The following is a 15,261-nucleotide window of genomic DNA, read 5'->3' as shown; positions in this document are numbered from 1 at the left end:
ATTTTCACGGAATCTTCAGAAAAGACTCTTGGGTAACAGTGTAAAGTTAGATTTTTGATTTTCGGTATGTGATAAACAATTTTGTTTACTCTTGCATATTAGGTGCATAAATAAGAAATTTCCATTCTAAATTTTTGAATTCATTGGAACCAGCTGAAATGCCACTACGTGCATTAACATTGAAGGTTGGATCACCGACTTTATCCGACACTGTATATTAAAATCGAGATCGAGATGCAATATAAAACAGGGCCAGCAACGCGGACCGGGTTCAGCTAGTAATAAATAAAAAAATATTTACGGTTTCAGAAAATAAGGTGATAATAGCAAAAAACAATCAACAATCAATTCATTTCTTACTACATACTAATTGGGAGCTTAGTTTTCGCCTTCACCTTAACCTACTACTTACTAATTAAATTAAAAAAATCAATTTAAACTCTTATTTTCCAAAATTCCAGTAGGGATACTAGACTGACAAATTAGACCTACCGTTTTGGTCTTACCAGAGAAGACTGAATGAGTCTAAGCAAGTTCCTAGCCGCCACACTTGCCACATAGTCCTCAATTGGCAATAAGTTAAGGATTAAATCCAATGCTGCCTGGTGTACTACCGATGGCACCAGTTATGTCAATGGAAGATCATCTCTGAACTTTATTGAGTTTCTTCCCATAACTACTTTTTCTCATTGCCTCCCACCAAACAGAAGTGTAAATCCAGTTTATCATGCCTGGTTGTTGTTGTTGTTGTAGCAGCAGTGATTGCTGAGTTGACAGCCCTTGGCCGAATGAACTCGGATGATTCCGGTGCGTAGAACCGGCTGTCGCGACATGTCGTGGGAATGCCTGGTCGTAGTCTCCAATTGTTGCCAATAGAATTCCTGCATGTGTAGTAGGCATTAAGACCCCTTTTAACTTAAAATTTAAGCCATTCCTGAGTATTATTCTTGAATTATAATTTGTAATCAAGGAAGGGATAATTAGGGATAATTACTTGATTCCCTCTGATGCCGTATATTTCCGGCAAATTAAAAATCGCTACCCTATATTTCCTGGTAAAGAGTACTAACTCCGTTTTCGTTGGTTTTAGAGATTATCTAGCGTCGCCTGTATGATTTGGCTGATTGTCGAAAGAAGTTTCAATTGAACAAAGTGAGCGAAATAATTTGAACTAGTTCAATCAAGTGAATCGTTAAATTTAACTAGTTCATGATCTGCCCAATTGAGTTGCATAATTTCTTTAATATTGATGTCAATTGCAGTGGAAATAAAAGTTATATGGCTGGGCCTTTATTACACAAATATTTCGCAACGTTCCCGTTCAACACATAATCGAAAATATTGGCAACACTAATTTATAATAACACATTCCAACACTGCACGACAGATGAAAAAAAAAACAAATTTCCAAAAAAATAAATAAATGAAAATTATTCACCCAAGAAATTGATAACAACCGGTAACAGTGTTTAACACGTAGCACAAAGAAAGATAATTTATCCTTTCTCAGACACAAACAAGGACTTATTAAATATGTTGAAGGCTGTAATTTTAATTGGTGGACCCCAGAAAGGTAAAGAAAATCTTATAAAAAAAAGATGTAGAAATGTTTATAACCTTTTCTATTTTTTATTAAAGGTACTCGTTTTCGTCCCTTATCTTTGGATACACCTAAACCGATTTTCCCGGTAGCTGGTCGTCCAATTATTCAACATCACATTGAGGCATGTGTAAAGCTGCCTGATCTCAAAGAAATTCTTATAATAGGATACTTTCCTCAGACACAAATGGAAACCTTTGTCACTGACATGCAAACATTGTATAGCATAAATATACGTTATTTGCAAGAATTTACCTCATTGGGTACTGCCGGGGGCATGTATCATTTTCGCGATCAAATTCGTGTTGGTAATCCAAAAGCATTTTTCGTACTTAATGGTGATGTATGTGCTGATTTTCCGCTGCAAGACCTCTATAATTTTCATACCCAGAGACCGTCAACTTCGCTTGTCACTATTATGAGCACAGAGGCCACTAGGCAACAGGCTGTACATTATGGATGCTTGGTATTTGATCGGGACACTGGTGCAGTATCTCATTATGTCGAAAAGCCTAGTTCATATGTTTCCACATTCATTAATTGTGGTGTTTACGTCTGTTCCATGGACATCTTTGCTAAACTCTCTGAAATATTTCACTCAAGGGTGCAAGAGTACAACGGAACTAATTATTATGCAAATGGCGGATCAAATGGTAATGGCAAGGATCAGGGTCATATACAATGGGAACAGGAAGTCTTGACCCCATTGGCGGGCACAGATAAATTGTATGCTATGCCCGTACCGAATTGGTGGTCTCAAATAAAGACTGCCGGTTCAGCTATTTACGCCAATCGACATTATTTGGGTGAGTCACGGATAAAAACTGAAAATGTTATCTATTTGTTATTGATAGTCTTCATGTATTCATGCTTGTTATTAATTTTGTTTTGATAAACATGTATTTATTGAGTAAGTTAATACTCGTTAGCGCAGCTGATCATCAACTGTATAAATCCTGATAACATTAGGGTGTGAAAAAATTAAGAAAATAGTAAAAAATTTGAAATTTTAACAACTGCGTGTAAAAATGTTACATATTTATACCCTACATCACCATAGTGGGTAGGGTACATTGGGTTTGTGCAGATGTTTGTAACGTGCAAAATTATTGTCCTAAAGTATACCAATCTGTTCTGTTTTTTTTCTAGATTTTGTGTTACAGCAAGTGCTGCAATATGCGAAGATTTTAAATTAATCTACACGAACAAGCAGAAAGAAAATAATACAAGTAGATTTTACTTACTCTCTAAGTTCCGATCGGTCAGCTACACCAGAAGCAATCGAAATCTATTCATTAGATACTAACTTTCAAGAAACTTGCTCATCTAATGAGTCAAATCTACTATTTCAAACCGATCTCAATGATTTGGTACGTGACTTAAATTTGTCCAAATAACAGGCAGAACTTTTTGGCCTCTCGATTAAAGTGATTAAATTTATTACAACCCGAAACAAGAATATGTTACTATTGCAATCAAGATGAAGAGCTAAAAGGTTTTTTCACACGATGATCAGTTAGTATTTTGTAATAATGATTATGGCATAATGACTGCCTTAGGTATAAAATAAAAGCAGAAGAGTAGCGTGTCTTATATGGGAGATGTGAATAATTATGGACCGATCATAAAAAAATTTGGTACATATAATTTATTCGGCCCAAGGACCAATTCTGTTGAAATTGGCTGAAATCGGTTCATTATTTCACCTAGCCCCCATACAAATGTACTCCAGAAATTGGACTTTATCGGTAATAAGTGTTTAATTTATATATGTATCTACACAAATTTCGCTCCAAATCAGTTTTATATATACAAAATTCATGTCAAAAAAAATTATTATGATCGGTCCATAATTAGTCATAGCTCCCATATAATTCATGATAAATAACTTTCATATAGACACAAATCACACGACCTAATTTTATGGTGATCGGTCCATAATTGATTTGTAATCCAGTTATTGAGCAAAAAAGGTGAAAATTTTTTAAAAAATGGGCATTTTTGCGATTTTAAGGCACTGGATGCAACTTTTTCGGGTAGGTATGATCCGTACTTTTTTTCTACTATACAATATCTACGAGATATAACCGTGCTAAAATATAGAAAAAGTGATAAAAATCCACCTTGAGGAAAAAAAATTCGTATGGCCATTTAACTATTAGGGCAACCAACTTGACAAAACTAATGATGCAGAAGTTCTTATTTTTGGGGCTACTTTCACGTGCAATTGTCAGAATTGAGTCCCAAAGCAATTAACTGAAAAATGTTGTACTGTGTTATACATAGAGACGAGACACTCCGATTTGTCAAACAAAAATACAACAAATAATATTTCTGATACAACAACAAAATACATTGACTAGCATGTATATTGTTGTTGCAGGAGATAGGTTTTTGACAACAGACTTAGGTTTTTGACAATTCCGTCTCGTCTCTATGTTACCCTATGACTCTGTCTATATTTGCGATCATACATATAATATTTACGTTTATTTACAAACTAAATTATGTAGTTTGTGGCATTAAGCATAGTTTTTAAAGTTTTCATATTTTATTATATAATTTTCAAATATTTTGCCTATTGGGTAGAATTCTGTAACTGAATGAATAAAATAAAAAAAAATTCTAATAATTTTTAAATGTAATTTGTGGCAATTACAGAACTCTATAAGAAAACACATCCTGAACGTTTAGCCAATGCTGGAATTAAACACGCCGAGGATGACGGAAATCTTATATGCACCATAATATCCGATGTGCACATACACCCAAGTGCAACAGTTCACCATACTGCAGTGGTAAGAAAAATATTTTGAATTTTACACAATATTATTTTTGAAAACTAAATGATAACCATTTCAAATTCTTTTGCAGTTGGGACCAAACGTGTCCATTGGACCTGGCGTTACTATCGGACCTGGTGTAAGAATACGCGAGTCCATAATATTGGAAAATGCTGTAATTAAAGATCACACTCTAATATTGCATTCAATAGGTAGAAAAAGAGAACATCTACGAACATATTTATATATGTGCTTAATTTCATAATTGTATTTAAATTTTTTATTAAAGTTGGTCGTGGTTCTACAATTGGTCAATGGTCTCGTGTCGAGGGTACACCCAGTGATCCTGATCCAAATAAACCCTTTGCTAAAATGGAAAACCCACCTCTATTCAATAATGAGGGAAAACTTAATCCTTCTATAACTATTTTAGGTAAGTTTTTAAAGCTGTTTTAAATTAACTTAAAACTATTTATAATCTTTATATCGAAATCAAAATTTGAACAATAAACAATCGAAATAGTTTGGAATTCCATTCCTTGTGAATGATATTGTCTATTAATTTCCTTAATAATAATAATTTATTCTAAAACAATATGTACTTAAGTAATGAAAATTAAAAAAAAAAATTATTTAAATTTTTCATGAAAATCGTGCAATTTGACTTGTCGCCACAGTAAATTTATCAATACATATGCGCTTTTTTAAATACGAAGCATTTTTGACTAAAAAATATTTTTTCTGCTAATGTTTTTCTATTAAGGGAGGAATAGTTATACAAAATTCGATATAATCAAATACAGAACTCTGGCTCGTTTTATTTAAAATCGGAGAAATTATCCTTAGAAATCTATATTCTAGATCATATGATGAATCTCAATTCTTTATCTCCTTCACTTCTTTGCACTATTTGTTTCTAATGAATACCGAATCTTAGACATTTTGTCTTTGTTAAATACTAACAAAATTTCTAATAAAATGTTCCACATATTTAAAACCAGAATTATTATGTATTCTACTAACTCTAATTGAGAATTTCTCTTTTTCAGGCGGTTTTGTACAGGTGCCATCGGAGAAGATACTTTTGAATAGTATTGTCTTGCCGCACAAAGAACTAAGCAGAAGTTTTAAAAACGAAATCATTTTATAAGACGACTAATCTTTTATTTATATATTTACAAATGTTTACTTGTGCTTTTTAGATATTGTTTTATTAAAGTTTATCAATTTTTACAAAGATTTCATAGGTATATTTTTTATCATGAAGTATAACTAATCAGCAGGGCAACCATATTCATATCTTTTGCTGTGTGTCGTATAAATATAAGAGTTAGTTATTTATCCGTTTCAGATAATTTTAAGAATTTTGGTATCGAGTTTTTGCAGGTACGTTGGGTAATTGAAGATATTAAGCACAGAATAAAATATACATTGAAGCGTTACTGACAGACAAAAACTCTAAGTTTGTTTTCTAAAACCTAAACATATACAAACCAAATTCAGCACAAATAAGTTTTATATAACTACCAAATTTAGTACCGATCGGTCTACAATGTTCCATAGCTACCATATAATATATGGCATATAATCACCATTCTTGAAAATTTCATTAATGTGCATAAGTCCCTGAAATATGAAATAAAATTCAGAATAAATATGTTTCATATACATATACGAAAATCATCCCACTAAAGTTTGTGACGATCGTTTCATAATTAGTCATAGCTTACATATAAAGCCCACTTCCGAAAATCACTTTATCTAGCATACATATCTTAAACATTTTGGTATTCAAATAATATTCAATGTTTGTAATCATATACTCGGCGTAGGGTCGGGCTTGTTCTTTATTATAATAGTACTTTTTATATACATAGAAAAGCTTATTTGCCAAGTTATTAGAGAATTTAGATTTTTTATATAAAAATAACTTCGCCAATAAGCGTTTAATCAAGAAAAGCAGCTCGATCTGTGATCACTCACATTTCTGAACAAAAATGTCTAAATTCGTTAATAACTTGGCCACTAAGCGTTTTATCTAGAAAACGATCTCGATCTGTGATCACTCATATTTCTGACCAAAAATTGATTTTTTATATAAAAACTCAAAATATCTAAATTCCCTAATAACTTGGCCAATAAGCGTTTAATCAAGAAAAACAGTTCGATCTGTGATCACTCATATTTCTGACCAAAAATTGATTTTATTATATAAAATCTCACAATATCTAAATTCGCTAATAACTTGGCCAATATGAGCTCGATCTGTGATCACTCATATTTCTTAACACAAATCGATTTTTTATATAAAAACTCACAATATCAATGTATATCACAATATCTTAAATCATTATTAATTGGCCAATAAGCTCGATCTGTGATCAATCATACTTCTGGCCAGAAATCGAGTTTTTTATATAACAACTCACAATATCTAAAATCGTTAGTAACTTGGCCAATAAGCGTTTAATCAAGAAAAGCAGCTCGATCTGTGATCACTCATATTTCTGACCAAAAATTGATTTTATTATATAAAATCTCACAATATCTAAAATCGTTAGTAACTTGGCCAATAACCGTATAATCAAGAAAAGAAGATCGATCTGTGATCACTCATATTTCAGATTGCTTATATAAAACTCAAAATATGTACATTGATTTAAATGTGTTCTTTTGTTGCAAGACTTACATATGTGCTTTTTCTATAGCGAACGAGTGTTTTGAGTGGAAATTTTATATGTATATTGTTTTTGTTACAATAACAAAACACATGTTACATTTCCACTCAAAGTACTCGTTCGCTATAGAAAAACAGCATATTAGGTTTTTGACAACAGACTTATACGCTGTTATTCTAATCCAAACGAGTACTTTGAATGGAAATTTAACATGTGTTTTGTTATTGTAACAAAAACAAAATACATATAAAATTTCCACTCAAATCATCACTAGTTTTCTATAAAAACAGCACATTCGGTTCTTTGTCTCGCAGTAACGCTTTTATGTACATATATTTTTTTCTATGCCGTTATTGAATGAGTGAAAAAGAAAACTTTAAACTCGTTTTCTGAAGAACAAATTTGTTTGAGATATGACTACTTTGCAATAAAGGAGCAATATTTCCCTTTTCTTATTTTTGAATTACTGTATCTACCATCTAATATGCTTCTCCCTCCCCTGCACATTATTTTGGGTTTGATACGTAATTTTGTTTTAGCAAACTGTTTTCCCAAAGCTAAGTAATGCGAAAATTGAAGCTGGTAGGTTAAGTGATCGGAATGGGTAATTTTTATTAAAGTTTTATATTTTAAGGTGTATTTAATGGACCACAATTAAAAAAAAATTAATGAAATCAAGAGTTTCACGATTTATGAACGACAGTGGAAAAGGCAGCGTGGAACAGTTTGGAAAATGTAATACACAATTTTTTGGACAATAATAAAGCTGTATATCATTAAGCTATTGTGAAGAAACTAGTGAATAGTTATGGAATAATGGGAGTCTATATGTCACTTAAAATGCATTTTTTGGACAGCCACATGGATTTTTTTCCCCAGTAATTTAGAAGACTTCAGTGATGAACACGGGAGAGACAACATTAAGACTGTACTGTTGGCTCAACTAAACATTTTAAATTTTAAAGGACATTTTTGACATATTTTGAACCTGACACGATAAAATAATGATAATACAAAATATTGTTACAAATTTGCATTAGCGACTGCCTGCAACATAAATCATGTTTATAAACATGTTCATCAGTAGAAGCTTCTAGTTATCAACCATGTTGATAGCATGTAGTTTTTAGCATTGTTTGTAAGTATGGCAACACTAAATGTTTAACTCTTTCAGACACGCTTTTTTGTAATTATGATAAAAATTTTCGCTTCCTATACATTTTTTTTAAATCAAATTTTTTTTTACTAAATTTTCTGACCAAACAAACAAATAGCAAAGTAACACTGAATTCAATGAACAATATACACTCTGTGCTTTTTTATTGAATGCTTGAAAGTCTATTAAAAAAATGCGGTTTACATTATTTTCAAATTAATATATTCATCTAATCAGAGCACCCTGACGGCAAAGTTTTGCAAAAAAAAAACATAAACGATGTCTGCAAAAAATATAATTGTTCAGCAAAATGCCAATAAACTATGTTTTAAAGACTATAGAAAAGGTTGTTAGTAAAGTCACCACTAAACCGAAAAGAGTTAAAATGCTAACATTAGCATTGAAAACTCTAGAATTCGAATATTTTAGTTTTGTCCGTTAAGAACAATCATGAGGCTACTCGAATGAAGATGGCACTGTGTATAAATAGTGGCTTAAAAATTGTATAAACTCTTTATTTATTTAAAATGTACAACAACAACCTAAATTGTCACTATGTGTCATAGATGGGGGTAGTGCACTAATTTTGCAATTTGCACTAATACTTAGTGATAGTGCAAAATTAGTGCAATCATTTTGTTCATATTTAGTGATGAGTTGAAAATTAGCAGCCTCACTAAACATTAGTGATAGTGAGTTAAACAATTTTGCACTCAAAATTAAATTAGTTGATTTAAAAAAATGCAATCATCAGTTTATTGCAACTTTTTTGTATGCACTAATTTGAGTGCAACTTCAAATTGTGCACTAAATTTTTAAGTTCAAAAAGGTTTAAGTTTATTTCTGTACACTAATTTAAAACTTAAGACTAATATTTCTTTAAAAATAACAAAAAATATTTAAAATTTTTATTTTTCGAATTTGGATTCAACAATTTCATGACTACTCATTTTTGAAAATTTAGTTATAGTATATTTAATGTAGCTTTTTTTGATTGCACGTTAAAATTTTGCACTAATTAATTGTAGTGCAGATTTTTGCTATTTTTTAGTGCTAGTTAAGAAATAAGCATTATCACTAAGCTGATCAAAAATAGTGCAAACTAAATTTTTTGCAATTTTAGTGAGTGATAGTGCAATGCTGATTTCAATCAACATTTAGTGCACTACCCCCAACTATGCTATGTGTCTCTTACACACACACACACACGTTTATAATGTACACGAATTCACTGGAAAATACAGCACACTTTATTTACACAGCGTCTATCATGAACCAACTAATGACCGCAACCTCTCCACTATTTATAACACTGCCATCTGCACTTTAGATTGTTCTTAACTGTCAAAACTCGTATATTCGAATTCTAGAGCTTTCGATGTTATTTAGTGTTGCCTTACTTACAATTCGTTACCACAATTCGTTAAATTCGTTATATTTGAATTCACAACAAATTTGGCCTTGTTGAATCAACAGAAGTGTGTATTTTAAAATATTCTTTGAAACTTTGAAGTCCTCTAATTTATAGTTTCAGACGTATATCATTCGATTATCGGATGTGTCTAACGACTTTTTTTCTTTTTTTTTCGGACGGTTATGACTTGCAATTACTGAACAGCTTACTTTTCGACTCTTGGCTGCGACTTATTTTTTTATTTTTTGTTTGCAAATACAAAATTCTATAAATAGCTTACAACAAAACAACTTATTTAACTGCCTATTTGTAAGCGATGACATCACCGTGTTAAAATAATGAGTTAAAAAGGTATTGTAAGTAGTGAATAGTAGGTATATTAGCTTTTTAACTCATTACTTTTCAATGTAAGTTTTTGCTGGGTAGGTACTAGGGTATTCAATCGATTAACCGTTAATCGGTTAACCGATTAATTTTGGACGGTTAACTGTTCGAATAATTTGAAATTGCCGATTTTCAAATAACAAATAAACCGATTAATTTGTGTCGATTAACCGATTAACCGAAATTCCTTTTTTTTGCACTTTAAACAATTTTGTTGTATTTATTTTTCCATTTCAATTCAAAGACAAATTTCAAATTAAAATTAGATATTTTTGAACATCCAATAAACATGATTAGTGAGTATGTATAACAACTGACATATTTAATTTACATGTATTTGAAACTTTGTTTGTATTTACATGTATGGACGAAACTTTTTTTGAAATGAGTCTTTTATCATAACTAAACGAAACTATTAAATTGATCAAAATCTAAAACAATTCAAAAATGAATATTCCTTATCATGCTTTTGATTTCGCCAACATATACAATCAGGGAGAGAGTTTTTTCCAAGAAAAGTTTTATTAAATCTAAAGAAAAAAATCGTTTAAATTATACAAATCATGCGATTTCAGAAATATAAATAGTAGATGTTAATACCTTTCTAATCTGTATTAAACCCAAATTTTTACTTATCAAATATACGAGAAAACATGAATTTTAATTTTGATGTTTACAACAAAAAAATACTCTCACACAAAAAATAATTGACTTTTTTGAAAACTGATGAAACTATATGAAAGATTATAGAACAGTTCATAAAACACGGATTTTAAGTTATGACGTTATTGCAGCAAATAGGCGATATATGATATCTCAAATACCTTATTTGCTGTTTTTTATGTTTTTGTACACAAAATTCGTTGTTGTATTTTCAATTTAAAATGAAAATAGAAATTATTCGGTTAATCGAATAATTTTAAATTAACCGATTATTAACCGAATAAATATAAACCTCGGTTAATTATTTGCTCGATTAACCGATTAAACCAGAAACCCGATTAATTGAATACCCTAGTAGGTACTCCATTTTTTGAAAGAGAAAAACACATTTAAAGTTTTAAACATACATATTTCACTAATTATTTAATATGAATTTATGGTGTATGCGGAATAAAATTGCAACAAAAATTTTGACAATGGCAAAGAAAAAGTACATGAGCTATTAGTGTTTTAGGACTTATTTTGAATTATGTTTTGTCTTAATACATTGCTAAATATTTGCAAATTTTTCCATATTTTATCTATTTTTATCGGGAACAATATGTTATATTTTACATCAAGTGGCAGTAAAAGGCAGAGAGTAACTGGCCTACCTAAACAAAAAGACGGAACGTTTTTTTCCGCTTAGCTTTAACGCTGAAATGTCATACCTAAACAACAGCGGCAACACTACGCGTTTTAATTGTTTGACGTAGCTACGTCAAACAATTAAAACAGGGTTATCAAAAAAATAAATATAACAACCCTGATTATTTAGACAATAACCATATTTCTGATAATATAAAATATATAAATATAAAAGAAAATAATATATGTATACTATTTTAAATATTTACACTTACCTCCATTTTCTAATAACAAATATATTATTTTGGCTTATTTGTTTCTCATTCTTTATTTATTTGTTTACATTTGTTGTGTTTTGCAACTAACTTCACTATTAAACGCGCTGTCAAAATTGGATTTTCCAATTGCAAAGCGTTGAAATAACGTTGCCGCCGCGTTATTTCGGTATGCAACATACAAATTGTATGGGCATGAGAATTTTTGACAACTAAAAAACGCTTGCCGCCCGTGTTTAGGTATGCCAGTAAAACTTTTTTGGAAGTAATTAAACCTATTGTTACGAAAGTGTAATTGAATTCAAATATATCGGATTAACGGCTGGTTTAAAGTTTTTTTTATCATCATTTATTTATTGTATCTTCATTATTTAATGAACTAACAATAAGTGGTTCAAATATTATATCTAATAATTATTATTTAATTAGTCCAGCCAGTGCCGGACGAAAAAATTTTGTTCGCGTTTTTGATATACCAGTAGCTCGTTTCTGTATTTCTCGCATCGGAAAACTTCTCACATGAAGTGTGAAACAAAAAATTCCATCGTTTCTCGATGTGCGAGAAAAAAGTGTTTCTGTATTTGAATGCGAAAACAGACAACACAAGTGTCAAATGCAAGACAAACGTCAACGAAAGAAAGAAATTATAATAAAACGAAAACAGTGAAAGGCTAAAAAATTTAAAATGCCAAAATATAACAATTGTGTTTTATTGATTGTCAGGATTTGAATATAAAACCAAAAGTATAGTGTGGCACTTATAACTGCTGAATTTAAAAAAAATAATTTCGAAACACATTTTTGTGTACTTACATGTGTATATACATATAATTATTTTATTCCAACTCTGTGCTACTAACATTTTCGGCTGATTTGGGTTCCATATTTATACATACGAATTTAAAAATATCCATATTTTTTAAAATTTAGTTTTTCTCACACCAATTTCAAATGTGACTTGTTTTGACAGTTCTTGTGAGAAACTTTTCGCAAAATATTGTTACAGAAACACTTTTTCACACATCCTTCCAATAATTGCTGGAAATTTATTTAAATGACAGTTAATTCTCGCAAACTCAAGATACAGAAACACTTGTGCGAGAAAAAACCTATTTTGTTTCATTTTACACTGTTTTTGTTGCAATTCAATAGTTTCATGCGGAAAGTTTTTCGATTCGAGAAATACAGAAACGGGCTACAGGGGGCAACTGTGATCATTCTTAGAAACTTGTTTTGACGTCTTTGGATCTTTTCTACATTTGACGCTGAGGCCGTTAAAGTTGCATAATGCTTTCAAACAGCAGTGCCTCCCAAACTGTAACAGATCTGTGGGTATTATTAACATTGAATAAAAGCTTTGAGTTGATCATTGATTGTAAGTATGGGAACACTAAGTTACATCGAAAGCTCTAGAATTCATATATACGAGCTTTGACACTTAAAGAACAATCTATAAATAGTGACAGAGGTTGCAGTCGTGAGTGAGTTTATCAGAGACGCTATTCGAATCAGTGCTACCAGATTAGGGGATTTATCCCCAAATAGAGGATTTTTATAGCCAATGGGGATAAAATTTTCGGTTAGGAGATCTGGGGATTTTATGGGGATAAACCAAATCTGTTGGAGAATTTTGGAGGATAAAAATCTATAAATTTTTATTTTTTTTACATTTAAAAATGTTTAACATTATGGATAATATTGAAAAACATTTTTTCATACAATTTATACTTTGACAATTCTAAAGTTGTGCTAAATTTTACCTAAACTTTTGTGTTATTATTCTTTGTGAATAGTTGATATGAAAGAAGAAGAATATAAAAAAGCAAAATTAAAAGTCGTTAAAACATACATAAGCAATTGTCTCCAGGTGTATGCTGTAATTCAATGGATCAACCAAATTTTAGTTCTAAAATGTTAAATCCTGTATTAAAGACAAATATCCCAAAAGATTTATATGAAGAACAATGGAGAAAAATACCATTTGTAAAATGAAACGATTGTTTTGGAGAAGAGTCTGGAAAAAATTTAAAGGTATTTTGGTGTACTGTTTATTCCTACAAAGATTCTGCTGATTCAAACCAATTCAAGAAGCTTGCTGAACTAGTTTTAAATATTCTTTATGTACCAACAAGTAATGCTTGCGTTGAACGCGATTTTCAATAATGAATCTTACTAAAACAAAAATACGAAATAAAATGCAATATGAACTATTAGAAGCTCTTAGACTAAACAAATATGTACATTACAAATATGTAATTAAATTTGCTGTGAAAAGTTCGAACCATGTCCTGAAATATTGAAACTTTTTAACTCAAATACAATGTACAATAAAATTTCTGAAGCAAATAATTCAGAGGACTTTGATAACGAAATTTTTGACATAGTCAGTATTGGCTAATAGTATTTAAATAACGCACTTTTTAATATTATTTAACATTAATTATTAATATTATATTGTATTAATCTAATTAATTTTTACTTTTGACTAAATGGAATAACAATGAATTTAAATGATTTGAATTAAAGTAGTATGTATACATTTATACATAATATTTAATTCAACAATAATAGGTTATTTTTTAGAGTATTTGGGGATTTTTGGGGTTAAAAAAAATGGAAATGGGGATGAGAGCTGGACAAAATCTGGTAGCAGTGATTCGAATAAACAGCAACGGAGTGCCTTAAAGTGTTTTGTATTTTCCAGTGAATTCGTGTACATTATAACTTATGTCTGTATTTCTGCGAATTTATAAACGTGTAAAAACACTGAGCATTAACCCGAACAATTGCCGTTTTCGATTTATCATGATTTTTTTAAAACAAAAAAATTTAATATTTTCACATAAAAAATATATTTTTTGCTTAAATTTGTTATTATAACTCCAAAACTACTGAGCTGATTATAATGCAATATACCTATATGTGAAAATTTGTATATGGCATGGGGAAAATGTTTTCAAAATTCCATCAATCGAAAGAAGAACATTAACTACTCAAGTTTATGTATATCAAACAAAAAAGTAAAATTTTGTGAAAATGAGCGAATTCACGTAATTATGAATAAATTCGAAAATAATCAATCGATTTGTATAATCGATGTCTCATGTTGTTGTTATTATATGCGGCTTTGAGATAAAGTAATAAACCTGAACAATTTCTGCCGTTTTCGATTTTTCATGAGAAAAATTTTCTATTTTCACGTAAAAAATATATTTTTTGCATAAATTTGTTAATATAACTCCGAAACTACTGAGTCGATCAAAATACAATATATTAACAGATTAAATGCTATGTAAATTTGAACTTATCTAAGTTTACTTCAATAATATCGGTCTATCCTAGGGTTCCTAATTTCCCGGACTTTTTAAATTAAAAAAGCTTTCCATTCCCGGGAATTTTTTAATACTAAATTAAACCAAAAACCTGTAAACATTTTTTCCAACTCTTTTAAGGATTTATACTATAATAGTTGCATTTTACCGGTCTGATTGCTCACTTAGTTTCATTCGGTATAAACCAGTAAATTCTCAGCCCTATTATGAAAAAAAATTCCCCGGGCGTTTTTTCCCTTTTTTTGTTATACCCTCCACCACCACAAGTGGTGAATGAGGGTTTATATAAGTTTGTCATTCCGTGTGCAACATTGTGAAATATTCATCTGAGACCCAACAAAGTATATAT

The 15,261-nt window shown here is 30.3% G+C and overlaps 1 protein-coding gene across 1 annotated transcript; it reads left to right on the top strand.

Annotated features, from left to right (window-relative positions):
• The first annotated feature begins 1,392 nt into the window (after positions 1 to 1,392).
• Positions 1,393 to 5,622, top strand: Gmppa (GDP-mannose pyrophosphorylase A). The gene is made up of 6 exons (XM_065513647.1): positions 1,393 to 1,573; positions 1,639 to 2,406; positions 4,262 to 4,398; positions 4,475 to 4,595; positions 4,673 to 4,816; positions 5,433 to 5,622. The coding sequence occupies exons 1-6, from the start codon at positions 1,534 to 1,536 to the stop codon at positions 5,531 to 5,533; spliced, it is 1,311 nt and encodes a 436-aa protein (XP_065369719.1). The 5' UTR covers positions 1,393 to 1,533; the 3' UTR covers positions 5,534 to 5,622.
• The last annotated feature ends 9,639 nt before the right edge of the window (positions 5,623 to 15,261 follow it).

The sequence above is a fragment of the Calliphora vicina genome, chromosome 5, assembly GCF_958450345.1.
Source record: "Calliphora vicina chromosome 5, idCalVici1.1, whole genome shotgun sequence".
NCBI classification, from domain to species: Eukaryota; Metazoa; Arthropoda; class Insecta; order Diptera; family Calliphoridae; genus Calliphora; species Calliphora vicina.
This window is presented reverse-complemented; position numbering and strand designations above follow the sequence as displayed.

What these genes read in the sequence shown, in the direction of transcription:
- Gmppa (XM_065513647.1), top strand. Translation starts at nt 1,534, where the DNA reads ATGTTGAAGGCTGTAATTTTAATTGGTGGACCCCAGAAAG. An exon ending in CAGTTCACCATACTGCAGTG is followed by an intron (nt 4,399 to 4,474) that starts GTAAGAAAAATA and finishes ATTCTTTTGCAG; the next exon opens with TTGGGACCAAACGTGTCCAT. An exon ending in TCTAATATTGCATTCAATAG is followed by an intron (nt 4,596 to 4,672) that starts GTAGAAAAAGAG and finishes TTTTTATTAAAG; the next exon opens with TTGGTCGTGGTTCTACAATT.